The 19,055-nt window shown below is 33.6% G+C and overlaps 1 protein-coding gene across 1 annotated transcript; it reads right to left on the bottom strand.

The window, feature by feature from the left end:
• Nucleotides 1–640: 640 nt before the first annotated feature.
• Nucleotides 641–18,976, bottom strand: LOC139495031 (tudor and KH domain-containing protein-like). The gene is made up of 11 exons (XM_071283182.1): nt 18,895–18,976; nt 16,984–17,128; nt 16,552–16,673; nt 15,809–16,007; nt 15,345–15,484; nt 8,813–8,963; nt 6,845–7,056; nt 6,021–6,193; nt 3,559–3,623; nt 1,350–1,501; nt 641–887 (listed from the first exon to the last, which is right to left on the bottom strand). Exons 2-11 carry the CDS (start codon nt 17,075–17,077, stop codon nt 825–827), a joined length of 1,371 nt encoding a protein of 456 aa, XP_071139283.1. The 5' UTR covers nt 17,078–17,128; nt 18,895–18,976; the 3' UTR covers nt 641–824.
• Nucleotides 18,977–19,055: the final 79 nt, after the last annotated feature.

The raw sequence follows: 19,055 nt of genomic DNA, 5'->3' as shown, positions 1-19,055 counted from the left end.
TATGGTTAGTAATGATTCTGAAATAGACCTTATCAAAAGTTTTAATAATGTGGGATCTGAATCATGACACCAATCTCTTACAGGCAACAGACATTCAAAAATAAGGAGGACCAAATCAATGATCACTTCATGTTTTCTGATACTGTGAATTCATTATTATTTGTTGAATACCAATTTTTGTGGCTTTCGTGGGAAAAGATGAACCATGAATTCATATGTTCAACGAATAACATATTTTCAATAGGCTTTATAAACATATAAAAACAAAACCATAAAATCAAATACGCACAAATATGCAGGTTTCCAGCAATCCACGAAAAAATGATACAAAAATAAATGAATCCCCAGTATACAGTTACGGGTTATTTTCGCAGGTGTATTACTTTGCAATTTTTATTGAATAAGGTATATGAAATATTATGGTGTTTTTTTTTTGTCGGATTCAAATCTTTTATCAATACCATTACATGACTGTGCACTTTTAATTTAGCTTAATATATTTTGGCGATTTTGTTCTATCTGCGAAAATAAGCGAAAACTAACACCCTGCGAAAATAACCCGCTTTACGGCATATATGCAAGTATATCTATCAAGTTTATTTGTGTTCTTATTGTCTAATTTAACAAAATACCCAGCTTCAAAACCAATCAATTTACATTCGTATCAAAACTGTTACAAAACTGATATATAAAACATATAGCACTAAAATTACAATGCTGTATACTTAAAATCCTTTGAAGACAATCACATTTTTCACATCCATTATTTTCAAACTTTTCTGTTGATACAGTTGTCTATCTTTGGTATGGCACTTTGATTTGTTTCAATCAGATTCATCCCACATTGCATATCCTCGTTTCACCATTTCTTGAGCAATATTAACATCCTGTTTAATAAATAATTGGTTGCTTGATTGTCAAATTTATCAGTTTTGTATTCTAAATGGTATAGGAACATAATTAGGGCCTTTCATGTAATTATTCAAAATTTTGCTTTACACTGAGTAGCATATTCCGTACTACTTCCTTGTCTGTATTAACTTCATTTATCTAAATATCTGAATTTTTATCATAAATATCAAATTTTTTATCATTTCTGGCAAATATTACTGTTGCAGGATCTCATACTGACTTAAAAAAAGAGACAATATTTGAGTCACACACTTTGTTTGTGCTCTTACCAAGTAAGGAACCTGTAACTAGGAGGTTGTCATTGGTCACTAACTACCATACCTTTTTTAAAAAACTTAATTCAGGCTTCTTTTTTTTTAGAATTATTTTACATTTTGGTGATGGCCATAGGGTGACCATTAGCTCTTGACCACAAATTTTTTAAGGACATTACTCACCTGGTCTGTATTAGTGTCCATCAGTTCTAGTACCGGTACAATACCCATACTAGATTGGTGATGATCTATTTTCTTGGCCATTAAAACCTTCCACTTTGCGGCATAGGTCAACTCATCAAATACCTCTATTGAGTCTTCACTCCATGTGTCACCTGAATAAACAAATTTACAATTCAATTGTGACTACATTGGATTCATTTTTCGAGGGTATCAATTTTTGTCGATTGCTGAAAACTTTCATATTCATGGATATTTGATATTCGTGGTTTTGCCAATCTCTGTATACAAAGCCTATTGAAAATATGTTATTCATTGAACATTTGAATTCAAGGTTCAACTGTAACCAAGAAACCCTCTAATTGGTATCTAACAAATATTAATAAATCCACAATAATTTTCAATACATGATTTATTAAGGCAAATATTTGTGTGAAACTAAAATTGATTTGGATTGTTTAATCTCGCATACAATTTTGAGAAAAATATTAACTCTAAATTATTGACAAAAATATAGCTTCACGAAATTTGAACCACACAATTTACAGGAATAATTTCATTGGATATATAGTAGTTTGACAAACACTAATATTGATAATTGAAAAGCTTGATGTCTCTATACTAACAGTATTTGATTAAAACGTTTAGATGACTATTACAGAGTTACCTCCCCTTTGATGTTTTTTTGCCCTTTTAAAAGTGCACTTAAATTTGTACTTTGTTGGCCAATCTGATCATATAAAATTGAGAATGGAAATGGGGAATGTGTCAATGAGACAACAACCTGACCAAAGAGCAGACAACAGCATAAGGCCACTAATGCATTGAGATGTTGTGCAGTTACATGAGTTACACCATGTTTCCAAGTAAGAGGAGTCTACACCTTGCCAGGTTATTAAAATGTCTGACCCAATTTGGCAAAATTAAGTTACATTTTCATCCTTCAAATGTGTTGGACAGAAACAAAAAGATCAATCTATTCAATCTTGGAAATGGTTAACTCTCTTAAGGCACTGTGCTATGGAAAATTCAAAACTCATTTCAGACAGGGATGCAGATTATAGAGTACTATAAGAAAGAAATAAGCAATTTTTTTTAGCACGGTTTCTTAATGTTATGCCATGTTTGTTATTGAAAATGTAAGGGATTTCACAGGCAGATTTATTCACTTCTTTTTGAAATGGGCTTTATATACAACATATTTCCAATCTAAGAGGGGTCCGGATTCCATAATTCGAAAAAAAAAAATCCCAAATCCTGAAAATCCCAAGCTTAGAAACACCCGATCCTGACATCCCAAAAAAGTCCTCCCCCCCCCTTATTTAAGGAATAACTATGTATTTGATTAAGAACTAAGATTTCACATGCAACTTTATTCACTTCTTTTTGAAAGGTGCTTTTATATACAACATATTTCTAATTTAAGGAAGAACTATGTATTTGTTATGACAATCCCATGCTCAAATACAGCAGTGCTCTTTTCTATTCTAATGATATGGTCTTAAATTTTAGAAATATCCTTGAAACAAAGACTGTGCTATACTTTAGAACCTGAGTTCATCCCCTTTTTTGTGGGGTTCGTTTTGCTTAGTCTTTATGTTGTATCTTGTGTACTATTGTTTGTCTGTTTGTCTTTTTATTTTTTAGCCGTGGCATTGTCAGTTTATTTTCAATCTTTCGCCTCTCTTTTAAAATTTTGAATAGTTATCCCCCTTTTAAATTGTTTCACTTTTAGGCGGTTATTTTTTTTTTTACTGAACCCTTCATCTGAGACTAACAATTTTCTGTAACTAAGACTTAGCTGATATTTATGTACCAATATAATTAAGATGTAGAGAGTCTTATAACAACAACACTTTAGGGACTGCTGCAGAAAATTTATTGATCGACATGTTTCGGTGCCTAGGGCACCGTCATCAGGATAAAAACAATACATAAAATCATGTTGAAGTACAAAATCGGGTTGTTAATGGATTTTATGTATTGTTTTTATCCTGATGACGGTGCCCTAGGCACCGAAACATGTCGATCAATAAATTTTCTGCAGCAGTCCCTAAAGTGTTGTTGTTATAAGACTCTCTACATTTTATGTTTTTTTTATCATAACGACCCTGCATACCCGGCGAGGTATCCACTTTATGGACTCTACCGTACTACAGACTCACCAGGCGTTGGTTCACTTTCGTTTGCAATATAATTAAGATTTACTTACCAACTGGTTTGACATGAGCCAGATTACACTCTATAGCTTGGAATGGCAAGGCCTCAAATTCAGATCTGAAAGAACAACAAAATATTATAAGCTCTAGTATTTGTGCCAATTTTGATAGCCATAAAATGGCTACAGCAAGTAACAATGTTCAATATCAATTCATTGATCAAGGGGAGATAACAATTATAATTATTTTTCGTTTAAAGTCATATGAAACGAGTGACCGGTGAAAAATAATGTTATTCCAATTCTTGAACCAATGCATATAAACATCATAAACTTTGTCTTCTATACACAATTTATCATTTTTTTTCGCATAAATTTTGTATAATCATGGTCAATTTTTTTTTTCAATCGCTCAGTATTGTTGTGAAAATATGGCAGGTAATTAAAGTTCGTGTTTTGAAGCCGAAGTTTTAACGTTTGTCACCTGTTTGTCATCAATCATCAAAAAAACATGGATATTGAGCAGGTGTTTAACATGTACAATCAGATAATAGTTTTGTTTAAGGTGGCTCGCAGGTATAAATCAATTTTTTTTTCTAATATAGGATTTCGCTATATTTTTTTATAAATGAACATTATCATATACTTTTTATAGTTCGTTCTTATGTTGTACTGTTATACCACTGTCCCAGGTTAGGGGGAGGGTTGGGATCTCGCTAACATGTTTAACCCCGCCATATTATTTATGGATGTGCCTGTCCCAAGTCAGGAGCCTGTAATTCAGTGGTTGTCATTTGTTTATGTGTTACATATTTGTTTTTCATTCATTTTTTTACATAAATGAGGCCTTTAGTTTTCTCGTTTGAATTGTTTTACATTGTCTTATCAGGCCTTTTATAGCTGACTATGCGGTATGGGCTTTGCTGATTGTTTCATTGGTAATCATACCACATCTTCTTTTTTATATTAATAGAAAAATGAAATAAAAAAATGGGGTCACTGTTCGTTTAAGCTAACAATCTGACTCAGAAAGAAGCATACATTTTTTTAACTGCATACTCTGAATATGACTGCACCTTAGATTTGTTCCAATTTACAAAGTCCTTTCAGAGGAGAAAATTATTTGTAAGATTAATAGTGAAAAATTTTGAGTCATAAATTTTTAATGATTTGATCCAGTTTTTATAGATAAACAATAATAATAGAGTTACAGTTGACAACATTTTGTATAAGTTTAATATAACTTGTCCATACAGTAGTATACCTCGCTATAAATATCTTATTGAGTCCATAACCTTTTCTATAAGTTTGATATATGTCCAAAAAGTAGTAAACTATACTTATATCTCTTATGGAGAGTTGTCTCATTGGCAATCATACTACATCTTCTTTTTTATATATATATAAAAATCTGATTAAGAAAGAGCAGGTGCAATTTTTTAATTTGCATTTATTGTCTGTAAAAAGAAATGCATTACAAAATGACGGTGTCCTCTGCAAAGATCAAATGAGTAATACTCTTTTGAATATTTGTAATATTTACTGGCACAAGTATTGATGGTAAACTGTTCCAAGGGTAAAACAAAAAAGTTTTGAACCTCCAAGGTAGGGAAAACTATTTACCTCAGTCTTTGAACCACCAAGGTAGGGAAAACTATTTACCTCAGTCTTTAAACCACCAAGGTAGGGAAAACTATTTACCTCACGTCTTTGAACCACCAAGGTAGGGAAAACTATTTACTTAGTCTTTGAACCACCAAGGTAGGGAAAACTATTTACCTCAGTCTTTGAACCACCAAGGTAGGGAAAACTATTTACTTAGTCTTTGAACCACCACGGTAGGGAAAACTATTTACCTCAGTCTTTGAACCACCAAGGTAGGGAAAACTATTTACTTAGTCTTTGAACCACCAAGGTAGGGAAAACTATTTACCTCAGTCTTTGAACCACCAAGGTAGGGAAAACTATTTACCTCAGTCTTTGAACCACCAAGGTAGGGAAAACTATTTACCTCAATCTTTGAACCACCAAGGTAGGGAAATCTATTTACCTCAGTCTTTGAACCACCAAGGTAGGGAAAACTATTTACCTCAGTCTTTGAACCACCAAGGTAGGGAAAACTATTTACTTAGTCTTTGAACCACCAAGGTAGGGAAAACTATTTACCTCAGTCTTTGAACCACCAAGGTAGGGAAAACTATTTACCTCAGTCTTTGAACCACCAAGGTAGGGAAACTATTTACCTCAATCTTTGAACCACCAAGGTAGGGAAATCTATTTACCTCAGTCTTTGAACCACCAAGGTAGGGAAAACTATTTACCTCAGTCTTTGAACCCCCAAGGTAGGGAAAACTATTTACCTCAGTCTTTGGACCACCAAGGTAGGGAAAACTATTTACCTCAGTCTTTGAACCACCAAGGTAGGGAAAACTATTTACCTCAGTCTTTGAACCACCAAGGTAGGGAAAACTATTTACCTCAGTCTTTGAACCACCAAGGTAGGGAAAACTATTTACCTCAGTCTTTGAACCTTGTTGGAAGGGAGATAACCACTGTCTCCATAATCAACATACAACAGATCTAAAGTGGCGCCCTCTACTCCCATCACCTTGGCTCTATACCATGAGGTATCGTTTTCAAATGGTGCAGCTACCAGATCTCCTGTTTTCGGATTTGATACATCATAACCCTGGAAGACAAAAGCTATTATTACATTGTCAGAAAAAGATATATTGAACCAGGAAGACAAATGCTATTATTACATTGTCAGAACTCTTTCTTACTAAATAACAGAGTTCCCTAAAGTTGATAACACTTAAGTAAAATGCAAAGATTATATCAGTGTTTCAGGACAAAGAAATATAGTCAATTCTCGTTATCTTGAAGTCAGTCATACCAGAGAAATTTTTTGATATACCTGTTTTTTGAAACTAACAAATACCAGAAGTTTGACAGACTAAGGGACACAACCTATGCTTAGATTGGTAAGGCTAAAATTTATCCAGATAGATATGGATAGAAGTTTTATAATTTGGACCGAGGTAAATGTATCTATATGAAGTTGTATTTTATTATAATAATCAAAAATATTAAAAGCTGTTTTGTCTCCTTGTTATTTTTTTGTACTGTACAATAACAATTTTTCATGTGGTTTTCAGCTTAGAAGATATTTTATGACATTTTTAGGAGGTATAAAATTTTGTGATTCAATCCAATATGCAGAACCATCCTTAGCAAACCTTTAACATTTCTGATAAATAATATTAAGTGATTCTTTCCCTAGACCCAGTATACTTCTACTAACTGAAATAGTTTTATGGTCAGTCCATCGCGTACAAACCTGTGGCATTTCTGAGGTATAAAATGAAGTGATTCTATCTACTAGGTTATCTAGCTCCACAGACATAGAAGATAGAACCTGGACCCAGAATAGTCCTGGGTTAGCCACAGCTGACACATAAACCTCAATATAGTCTCTGCCTGCGGGCCATCCTCTTACTGCTGGATGGACCTGTGGGGATTCAGAGAGCTCTGGTCCTCCATTAGCTTGATCTGTAAATTATTTAAGGTCTAGTTAGCTTTATTTGTCAAAACTCTAAATTTCAATGATTTAAACTGTTTAAATCAGTTTCTATGTTTTAACTTTTAACACATATCAATACAGCTAACTTGTTAAGCCAACTAAATTTAATTAGTAGATTTTCATACAAAGTTTTGAAAAAAATGGGGCAGGTGGGAGGATTTTATTTTTTATTTTTTATTTCATATCAAACTCTTGTGATGGGTTTTTAATATATGCAAGAGTAATTATAAGCTTATATCATGTATGTACATGTATAAGGAATCATACATACATAAAATCTCTTATTGGCATCCATGATGTTATTGTCACTTTAAAAACATATTTTTATTAAACTGCAAAACCACGTGTAGAAGTGCTCTCTTCAGCTGGACTAACAACACCAAATTGCTTTCTTGTTGTCCCAATAAAATGAAGCAAATATGCATTGGAATGCAACACAATAATTATGAGTACAGAATAAAATGAAAACTCAAACAGTGTTGAAAATAAAAGGGTTTGTGGTTTAAAGATTCTTATGCAGGATGCAAACATAGCAACAATGTAAAACATGAACTTAACAAAAAGAAGTGTTTAATGATCCTATTAAGGGTATTGGGACAGAGGGTGTTTGCTGTTTGTCAACAAAAAACAATAGCCATGGGTAAATCTACATGTAAGTGTATGTTTGTCGACTTTTTGAACACAATATACGGTAAAAAAATCTAACAAATTCAAGCTTGTGTCAATTTATTTAAGTCAGTCATTTTTCTTTCCAATGTGTTCCACGATTCTTGCGCTTTGGAGAATTCATTCATTCTGAAATTCAGTCCCAAAATTTCTGACACCAAGTCATTGACATTGTACAGTATCAATAAAAAACATCCACGGTTTTCCAATCATAGAAATTTGTGTCATGCAGCGATTTACATTCTTGGAAACAGCATATTAAATGTAAGCCGAATATGTTATGCCCCTCCCGTAATCAATCTCTATTCTCGGTAGATGATGTTGTCATCATAGATCTGTAGAATCATTTTAAATTACTCGAAGAAATACGAAAATCGTAATTTGAAACAGGAAGTTTTGAATGAAACAAAATTATTGACAATTACCAGTAACGGAAAAGAACAAAATCCAGAAATCGTAAATTTGCAAATATAAAAAAATTTGGGTCGGAGGGGGGATGAAAATCTATCAATTAATTTTAATTGGCCTTAGCTTGTTAACATCTAAGTTATTTGATCTATCATCTATGGTGTAGAGTTGTCTCATTGGCAATAATTTTACATCTTACTGGATCTATCATCTATGGCGTAGAGTTGTCTCATTGGCAATAATTTCACAACTTATTTGATCTATCATCTATGGTCTAGAATTGTCTCATTGGCAATAATTTCACATCTTATTTGATCTATCATCTATGGTGTAGAGTTGTCTCATTGGCAATAATTTCACGTCTTATTTGATCTATCATCTATGGTGTAGAGTTGTCTCATTGGCAATAATTTCACATCTTATTTGATCTATCATCTATTGTGTAGGGTTGTCTCATTGGCAATAATTTTACATCTTATTTGATCTATCATCTATTGTGTAGAGTTGTCTCATTGGCAATAATTTCACATTTTCTTATTTCTTTATGAGAACCTTGCAAATACTGGGAGTGAAAAACATAAAATATCTCTTCTACCTATTAATCATAAATTTACAAATGAATCCACAGTATGTTACAATGACCAGTATTACCATGGTTACTAGAAGACATGTCTGTCCTTCCCTCAGACTGCTTGTCTTGTACATGTTGTTTTGGTTTTTGTCTTTGTTCTCTATTGGCCTCCATCACAGCTTTCTTGGCTCTGAATAATTCCTCATCATCTATCTTCTCTTGAATCATAGACTGGAATATAAAGCTTTTGTATAAACATGGTTTAGAGTTATCTCCCTTCATTATAACATTGACTCAATTTCTAAGAAATCATGAAGAGTAAAAATAAATCTGGTAAGTTGACTGTGGTTTACAATACTATTAGTTACATATTGTGTTAGTGACCTAATATGGTATATATGGGGTCAGTAAATTCCATATGGAGTGAGAGCGAAGCTCGAACCCCATATAGAATTTACTGGTCCCATATATATCATATTAGGTCACTAGCACACTATATAACAAATTTATCTTACCGACTATTTTTATTTGTTGAATTTAGACTAAGAGTTGTCTCATTTGCTATCATAACACTTCTTCTTATTTCTATATTAAGGTAACACGATACCGAATGACGTTACGCAATGAGTTATCGTTCCTGACGTTATCGAATAACGTTCACACATATAAGCCAATGCAGCGGGCCTTGTGTGACATTTTTAACGGTAACTTTCCCTAGATACAGAGTGCCGAGAGTTTTGATGCAATACGTAGCGGTTATTTGACATAGATTGTTTTATCGTTTTCCGGCAATCATTCTGCTCATTGTTAATCTTTAAAAAGTATTACTTTACTTTTAAATATTCTGTTTCTTTGATATTTAAGCATTTGCACGCTTTATCTATATATGTTCTTAGGCATAACAGACACAGTTTTATCACTTTATTTTTATTCTTGGTATAGACATAGGCAGAGGCGGATTTAGGGGGGGGGGGGGGCCCGGGCCCCCCCTTTTTGGGAAAAAAATTGGTTGCTTATATAGGGAATCACTGAAGTGTGATTGGAGCGGGCCCCCTCTCAGGTCAGTCAGTGGGCCCCCACTTATGAAAATTTCTGGATCCGCCACTGATAGGAAGATGTGGTGTGAGTGCCAATGAGACAACTCTCCATCTAAATAACAATTTATAAAAGTAAACCTTGGTTTATTTTTGCAATAAGTACTTATTCATGATTCACGCCGTATCCCCATAAAATTTTGTTTTGAAAGTAGAAATCTAATTCATAGAAGCTTAGGATGATGTGTGAAAAAAACACGGAATTTTACAACTGTTAATTCGCTTTAAAATGGTCATCAAAAAAAACGCTCGGACAAAATTGAAATTTATTTGGATGAGAATACGGATATAATTAGGGGAAAAGCACAATACAAGCAGACGTTAAAAAACATACAGAAAATAGTTTGTTTGTATGGAATGTAAAAAAGTGGTTATTTAGCCGAATAACTTTCCTGTGTTCCATGTGTAAACAGTCTCTGAAATTCATTGGTCTGTACAGAGTAAATTCGATATAGTTTTGGAAATATTTTAAACTTCAGTGCCAGCTTTGTAATCGTATAAACCAGGTCTACTCAGGACGGACAGCAACATCGGAATGAAGCATTAGAAAGTTAACGAAGGCTGAGAAATACATGGGCACTTGATTCGGCAGATATAAAATAACAAAATTCAGGTTCCGTTACAGTCTGAATAAAGCAAGCCCCGAGTATCCACTTGCTTCTACAAACGCAAGTTGATAGTTGAGGCTGGCTGTAGTCAGACCGGTTCTGATTTCCCTGATTTCGTTATAATTTTTTTTCTCGAAATTTACATGCAAACGACTGACTTTTTATTATTCAAACGGCAAGAGACTGTAAAAAAGCTAGATCTTGAAATCATTTAGATTTTATATTCGTGTTAATTTACGCTTGCATGGGTATTCAGTGTTTTTTTAGTTTTGAGTTGGAAATAATGTACATGTACAAGTTGGGAGATAAAACGACTGAAAGAAAATTAACAAAGTTACCTTTTAGGGCTCTGAGGGCCATATTGCTCGCATACTAGGCGTCGGAAAAGGCCCGGAAAGTTTCTTTCTTAAAATTAGTTTTTAGAACAAGTATACAAGTATTTTATTTTATTTTAAGTATAGATATACATGTATAGCGTCAGTTAAAATTTTCCCGACCATCATCGCCAATGCCCTGCCTCTATTGCAAAACCTACCTATTGTATCTATTGTTAACTTGTTCTCGTCCTGAACATGCATGAAATATTTTCCACTGGACGTTAACCAACCAATAATCAAAGCAATCAATCCTACAATTTACACCCGTCACTTGGAACTTTAGTTGTTAAAATTTAAATCATTGCCTCTAATTTTTTCAAAAAATTCGACAAAGTTTAAACGCAGACCGCGAGGAAGACCAAAATTGAACAGTTACACAAAACTAATTGAACATGCAGTTGTTTTACTTATATAAAGAATGCATATATGATCTCAAGATTTGTTATGTAAATAATTTTTCACAAATGACCGAATGTTGAAATTTGTGAAATTTTGCATAGTTTGCTAGCCCGAATAATTCAGTCCCTCCCTGTAATCGATCTCTCCTACTTACTTAATGTAGTAAGCGGAATATAACGACTGAATTATTCGGGTTAACAGTTTGCAAGGTTTGTCCGACTTGCTGAGCAAACAAGTAACACATTTACACCACGCAGAGTACACTATACTACATGTATTGTATGTACCAAGTCAAGAATATGACAGCTGTTTATCATTCTTTTGATGTTTTTCAGCTTTTGATTTCGTCATTTGATAAGGGATTTTTTCGTTTTGAATTTTTTTTGTAGTTTTGTTATTTTATTTTTTGGAATGTGTATTTTATCAGGATCATTATTTTTCCTCATAATTTTCACAAATAACAGAATATTTAATCTTTTTTGACTGGTGCATCAAATGTGCCTTTTATAAACAACTGTTTTCAAAATTGTATTGTATCGTCCCGAACATGCATGAACTATTTGCCACTGAACGTTAAACAACCATCAAACGAGGCAATTAAAAAACTGTTAAATGAATCAAATTTTTTAAAATACTATATTTCTGCATCACGGAATGCAGTACGTACATAGATGCCAACCCCCTTTTGACACAATCAGTAACAAACTATCAAATTTTCCGTATTTTTGAAAAGTTTTCAGTAATCATTCATAAACGTGCATTTACCAATAAAAATTACTGACGAGTGGTTGCAAAGTGATGTACATTAAAATTTGTCATTTAACATGTTGTCTGTAGTATGTATTCCATTCATTGATTGTTCAGATGTTCTCGACTCAAACATTTTTGTTTTGTCAAGGAGAAGTAGAGAAAGGGGAAAAGCTACTTAATAAAATGCAAGTTTGCCTCTTCGGAAGTCAGTTAGTTACCCAACAATAGGTTGATAACTCCCGAAAACGGAAGCATTACATTGGCGTTTGCTAAATACTGGACCAGGACGGAAAAGTAATGATAAAAATCCGCGTTTTACAAAATTGAACGTCGATGATTGGGAATCCGTAACTATTCAACTTTGACCGTAATAGCGTAGTTTTTATCGCAAAATCGGAAAAACTACGGAAAAATCGTAATGGTTGGCATCTATGGTACGTACCACCATTGTCTAATATGATGGAGTTAAAAATCAGTAATTCGGATGAATCTCACGTGAAATGTTTCATTTAATTTTCACGTAAACTTAACAAAAATCTGAAGGTATTTTTTATGGTTTCAATCAAATTTTAGAACAAAGATATTATTTGAATAATTTTATTTCAAATATTTACGTGAATTTAACGTGTACAAAATTTCGGTGATTTATGCATGAACTATTATCATAAGATTCACATGGAACCTATTCACGCAAGTTTCAAGTATATGCTCGTTTGATGTGAAAATCAGACGATATACATATTAATTCATATGAGTGAAATTCCATGTGCAGGATGAAAAAAATTATATCTGATTCAGTAGAATTGTATATTGCATTACTAGGAACTTTACGACAGTCGACAGGGGAAATGAAAATAAAATATACTCATTCAGATCCTGACACATATTTTTTTTCTCCATTTCTCTGAGAAGGAATAACGTTATATTCCGTACACCATAACGTCACACGTTTTTGGTCAAATTCTAGGCATATCGATCAATTTTGAAGCCATTTATTTCAAAAACAAGGATGGTGACATATGAGTTTCTATACGTAAAATTTAAAATTGAGAATGGAAATGGGGAATGTGTCAAAGAGACAACAACCCGACCAAATAAAAAACAACAGCAGAGGGTCACCAACAGGTCTTCAATGTAGCGAGAAATTCCTGCACCCGGAGGCGTCCTTCAGCTGGCCCCTAAACAAATATATACTAGTCCAGTGATAATGAACGCCATACTAATTTCCAAATTGTACACAAGAATCTAAAATTAAAATAATACAAGACTAACAAAGGCCAGAGGCTCCTGACTTGGGACAGGCGCAAAAATGTGGCGGGGTTAAACATGTTTGTGAGATCTCAACCCTCCCCCTATACCTCTAACCAATGTAGTAAAGTAAACGCATAACAATACGCACATTAAAATTCAGTTAAAGAGAAATCCGAGTCTGATGTCAGAAGATGTAACCAAAGAAAATAAACAAAATGACAATAATACATAAATAACAACAGACTACTAGCAGTTAACTGACATGCCAGCTCCAGACTTCAATTAAACTGACTGAAAGATTATGATTTCATCATATGAACATCAGGCACAATCCTTCCCGTTAGGGGTTTAGTATCATACCATCATAACATATATGAGAAGAACATAACCCGTGTCATGCCAACAACTGTTTTTAGAATAAATGTGTTTAGTTCCGATGCAAAGACCTTATCAGTGACTCAATATTAACGCCAAAATATGCAATCTTTAATGACTTGACAACAGTATCGTAACTATATCCCTTCTTAATAAGTCTATTCAAAGGTTTTGTAAGTTTCTGAGGTGAATACTGACACCTTTGTGCTTTATAAAGAATATTACCATAAAAAATTGGATGTGAAATACCTGAAAGTATTAGAAGTCTGCATGTTGAGCTATATTTACGAATGATGTCTTTATACCGATGATAAAATTTAGTAAATGTTTTGACTAGTTTGTGATATCGAAAACCCTGGTGTAATAATTTTTCAGTAATACATAAATTTCTCTCGTGAAAACCCTGGTGTAATAATTTTTCAGTAATACATAAATTTCTATACGTGTATGGATTCACTATGCAATCCTGGATATTATGTTAGTTTTTTGTTTTTCTCCGTATATAAGAAAATAGCCATCCATTCGAAAATCTAAAAAGGTAAGCCGAAAAAAAGTCATTTGCCCTATATACCTAAGTAAATTTGTCGCCAAAATTGACGTTTTCCTATGAAAATTCCAAAAAAACAAAAATGGTGACCCCCATTTTTTATTACATATTCCGATGTAACTCGATTCAAAGTACACGTATGCCAAAAATTTTGGAAATCGGGAGATATGCCATTCGGTATCGTGTTACCTTAAAGTGTTCAAGTGTTTAATTTTAAGAACCTTCTTCAATTGGTCTGCACTAAACAAATAATGCAAACAATAACTATTTATTATCAACAACCTTGATATTAAGCAGAACTTTCAATACTTTTAAATAATCAAACAGTGCCAAAGTGGTAAACATCTCTAACCATGTATTGAATTAAGCCCCGCCTCCCTACTAACCTAATATTGAATATACACAGTCTCCACGAGGACGCTTTTAACCAATCATATTCCTAGAAATGTATAGGAGGTAAGATAAATGTTCATATCTCAACTTGTAAGATTCGCTTGTGTATGTTACAAGGTATCAGATTTTAAAGAGAGAGAAATTTGTGTATTACACATTAGACTCAGACTTTTTAACTGAGTTTTACTGTTTTTCTACATTGGCTAGAGGTATAGGGGGAGGATTGAGATCTCCAAAAACATCTTTAACCCCACAGCATTGTTGCACCTGTCCCAAGTCAGGAGCCTTTGGCCTTTGTTTGTCTTGTATTATTTTGAATTTTAGTTTCTTGTGTATATTTCAGAGTTTAGTATGAAGTCCATTATCACTTAACTAGTATACATTGTTATTTAGGGGCCAGCTGAAGTAGGGCTCCGGGTGCAGGAGTTTCTCTCAGTATTGAAGACCCATTGGTGGCCTTTGGCTGTTGTTTGCTCTATGGTCAGGTTGTTGTCTCTTTAGACACATTCCCCATTTCCATTCTCAATTTTATCTCTTTTTAATTGTGTAATGCTATTACCTATCTCAGTTAAAATCATACTTATCTTATCAAGAATCAAGAGTACTTGAGAGATATCCATTTATTTAGTGAACTTGTGTATTATTAAACATGGCAAGCTACATGTGCCTAACTAAGTTAAATTTGTGTTGTTGGCTAACTTATGTTTACTCCAAGATCTCCTTTGTTTATAACATTTTGTATTGAACTGTAGTACAGCTCTAGAACTAGTAATAGGTCACTATTTTTTTTTAATCCCTGTTTCCCCGTCTTAACTCACCTTAGCCAGCTCTATGTTTTCTTTGGTACCAGTAATGGTGACAGTTCTCTCAGACTCTCTATAATCATCACATGTTCTGTCAACGTAAACTTTGGCTTTAGAAGTTCGTGACATCTGACGAATAGTGTCCCCATTTCTTCCTGTTAAAAGATTTACAAAAATGTAACACACATTTATAATTTTCATTCAAGAATTTTTATCTAGAACTAAATGCACATTATCTATTTGTCAGTTGTTTATCATTCATTCTATCATTTGGTACCGTTTGATTGAGTGACTTCCCCCTTTTTGAATTTGTCTTGGAATTTTTGTTATACTTTTTTTTTCTAGAAGATGAATGGGGTATGCAGCATTTATAAATTCAAACACCTTTTAACAGATCCTTTATTCACCTATAATTCTGCCGCGACATTTCCTAGGTACCACAATTTCTTCAGAAACAATAACTATCAAGTTTTATTTACCTATAATTCTACCGAGACATTTCCCAGGAACCACCATTTCTTCAGTAACAATAACAGGAAGTTCTCCAATGATTTTTCTGATCATATTTTCTGCCATCTGAGCAGCTTCAGGTGTCCCTCTGATAACAACTCCTCTTTCTTCCTGAGAATCTCTCTTGTTATCTGTAAAATTAACTCTGGCTCCAGACAGCTGTTGTATCTATAAATAGAAATTATTAACTCTGGTTTCAGACACCTGATGGATCTATAAATAGAAATTAACTCTGGCTCCAGACATGAATTAATTTGGAATAGCAAATTACAGCAAAATGAAATACTATGTTAGTTTAAAAATATTTATTAAAAGTAGATAGGAAAACAAGTTATTGCAACTTATATTAATCCCTTTCCACTTTGCCAGTGCGAATGCTGCCTTGTAGTGGCATTAGTCTGCTCTTTTTCGAAATCTACAAGGGTGTCTTTTAAGTGCTTATTCTTAACATTTATTGTCCCCTTTCGACAGACTATTATCGTTCTTCAAGACCATACCCACAAATGATGTCAAGGGAGAGCCAAAAATTCAGTCCCTGAAAGTATTCCCTGGAGCAGAGATCAAATAAGGAACCTTTGTGTTAGTAGTCTGATGCACTAACCACTACACCAAGGCTCTCATAATACTATTAAATCTGAAAAAAAAATCATTTTCTGGTTAATTAGTTAGTTTAAATAAATAAGATAATATGTATAATGTATATAATGTGTACCTCCTTAATCATAGCTCCCTGTCTACCAATAACAGCTCCTACAGCTTTCGGTGGAACTTTTACATCAATAACTGTTTGTCGAGAGGTGGCCATCTTTTCTGCAGTTTCTTCTTCTTCATCGTCTTCAATGAGATAAAAAAAAAAAAAATAGGTTTGTGTTTTTGTAAAGTATTCACTAAACAAATGGGATATAATTAACAATGACTAAAACAAACAAAAATAAAGAATCACAAGATAAAAAAATAGAAAAGAAGCCATTGGGTATAACATGTATAAAGATAAACTTAACTTTAAGTTAAGAGGAGAAGTTTCAAAAACAGATAATAGACTGTAACAAAGTATAACGAAGGATGGCCCTATGGCCACTGAGGTGGAAAACATATGATGGCCTTATGGCCACTGAGGTGGCCAAAAAGCTAAAAATTATCATACCATCGTCTGCACTGCGTAATAACCAGTAACCTAGTAGTATTGTAGTAGGTGCACCGATCAGTAGCAGTAGTTTATTCCTTGTCGTCAATTCCATTTTCAGTAGCTGGTTGATGCTAAGTAAGTATGGTAAGTCTTAACATTTTTTCTAAAAATAAAAAAAAATAACTAAAAGGCGCTGGCTCTACTTTCATGTCAGACTTTTAAATAGTAAAGTTATAATTCAATGAACAAAAAGTTAGTAAGTTAAAATTGTGTGGTCTTCTAGTTAAATGTATTGTAACGTTTATGGGTCATCGTAAATTCCCCTTTTTCTATTTTTAAATACTGTATATAAAGATCTATAGTTGTCCGGTCACTTTTTCGCGGGGATCGTTTTTCTCGTGCTTGGAACACAATGTCCAAACTTGGATATTTAAACCTCGTCAGGGCAGTATTTCTTTAAATTGGGGAAAACTTTCGTACTGGTAAGTTGTACTTTAAATTTCATTTTGATTTGTATTTTGATGTTTGACTTAAATATTTATTTCTTCATATTTGATATATTTCTTTTCGGTCTTGTAGTCAAACAGTTCTAAAATTATTAAATTACGTATCTGTTTCAGATTAAATAGAGGGAATTGTACACTAGCTAGATATTTTATGATTTCGGGTTTATTAAGAGATGGAGTTCATTTTGATAGCGATATTTAGACAGATGGTTAATCCGAGGGGTATTTTGGAGTAACGGTCGTCAATCTACGGAATTGTTCGTGCCTTACTCTGAAATAGAATTTTGTATTATCGCATGTTTTGGTTTTGGATCTTGAACTGGTCAATGATATTGAAAAACGTTTTCAGACATTGCTCTGGTTGGATTGAAAATTAAACCGGTATAGAGAAATGCGATGTTTTCTTTACTGGATCGATTTTTGTTCCCTAGTCATAGAATAATGAGATTCATGATCTAGCCTAACAAAGTCGGTGGGAACCAGTGGGTATATTTATTTTGTCTCGGAAGGTTGACGTCACAACTTGATTGATTGGATAATATTTTAGTAAAAGACGACTAGTGTACAGCTCTCAATATTTAAAGTAAACGGACACCTCAAAATTCTAGCATCATATTATTTAATTCAATTAGATAGCACTAAGGCCAAACGCTTCCTTGAAAGGGTTAACTTGTACTGGGTATTTTTCACCGCATTGTTTGTCTAAAAAAAAGGGGAAGTTCGAAAATGTATTGAAATTCTGAATTGATAATTTCACATGGAGATACCGCGATATTTATGTATTTATATTGTCTTTGTCTATTAAATATGAAACTGTTTTATGAATTTTGGTCATTTGTTATATGAGCAAATACATTGCTTGGCAAATCGTCATCACTGGTCATTTTTAGGTTTCTTATACCTGTCATTTATTGAATTTACTGTTTCGTTGTATTGTCAGTATGCTGTCAGAAGTCCTGGAGCGAAAGCACAGGCCGAACTCTCTCTACCAGTAACGTAAACGGCTGAGCTAGCAGGGTATAACGTCATGAGACAGATTATAGATAAAAATATGTTTACACACGAAAACCCATTTACGTTGCAGTATACACAAAAAAAATATTTCCACATGTGCACTTCAGCAGTGGCGGATCCAGGGGGGGGGGGGTTCCGGGGGTGCGCACCCCCCCCTTTATTTTTGCCGATCAATGCATTTGTATCGGGACATATGTTTTGCACCCCCCCTTTGCCCTGGGTTAGCACCCCCCCGTTCGAAAATTCCTGCATCCGCCCCTGACTTCAGGCTCATAAATTAATTGTTTTGCAGAAATCAGTAATGTCTAATGAATCTATAGCATAATGACTGCTTCCTCTTTAACATGTTTATGCCTCATGTTTAATTATGATCTTAATATTAGGTATACATTAAAAAAAATAAGCTTACAAAATACAATCAATTATCAGCAAGGGCAGTCAAATTGAAACTGAAACTAGAGAAAGCATGGGACTTCCGGTTTTGGGGATGAATAAAGGGGGGAGTTCTTGAAAAAAAATTGTCGTATATAAAATATTCGTATGAACATCAAGGATATCTAAAATCAAAGC

Source organism: Mytilus edulis, chromosome 11 (genome assembly GCF_963676685.1).
Source record: "Mytilus edulis chromosome 11, xbMytEdul2.2, whole genome shotgun sequence".
Classification (NCBI taxonomy): Eukaryota; Metazoa; Mollusca; class Bivalvia; order Mytilida; family Mytilidae; genus Mytilus; species Mytilus edulis.
This window is presented reverse-complemented; position numbering and strand designations above follow the sequence as displayed.

What these genes read in the sequence shown, in the direction of transcription:
- LOC139495031 (XM_071283182.1), bottom strand. Translation starts at nt 17,077, where the DNA reads ATGGAATTGACGACAAGGAATAAACTACTGCTACTGATCGGTGCACCT. An exon ending in ATGTCTCGGTAGAATTATAG is followed by an intron (nt 15,485 to 15,808) that starts GTAAATAAAACT and finishes ATCTTTTAACAG; the next exon opens with GAAGAAATGGGGACACTATT. An exon ending in TGGACACTAATACAGACCAG is followed by an intron (nt 888 to 1,349) that starts GTGAGTAATGTC and finishes TTTATTAAACAG; the next exon opens with GATGTTAATATTGCTCAAGA.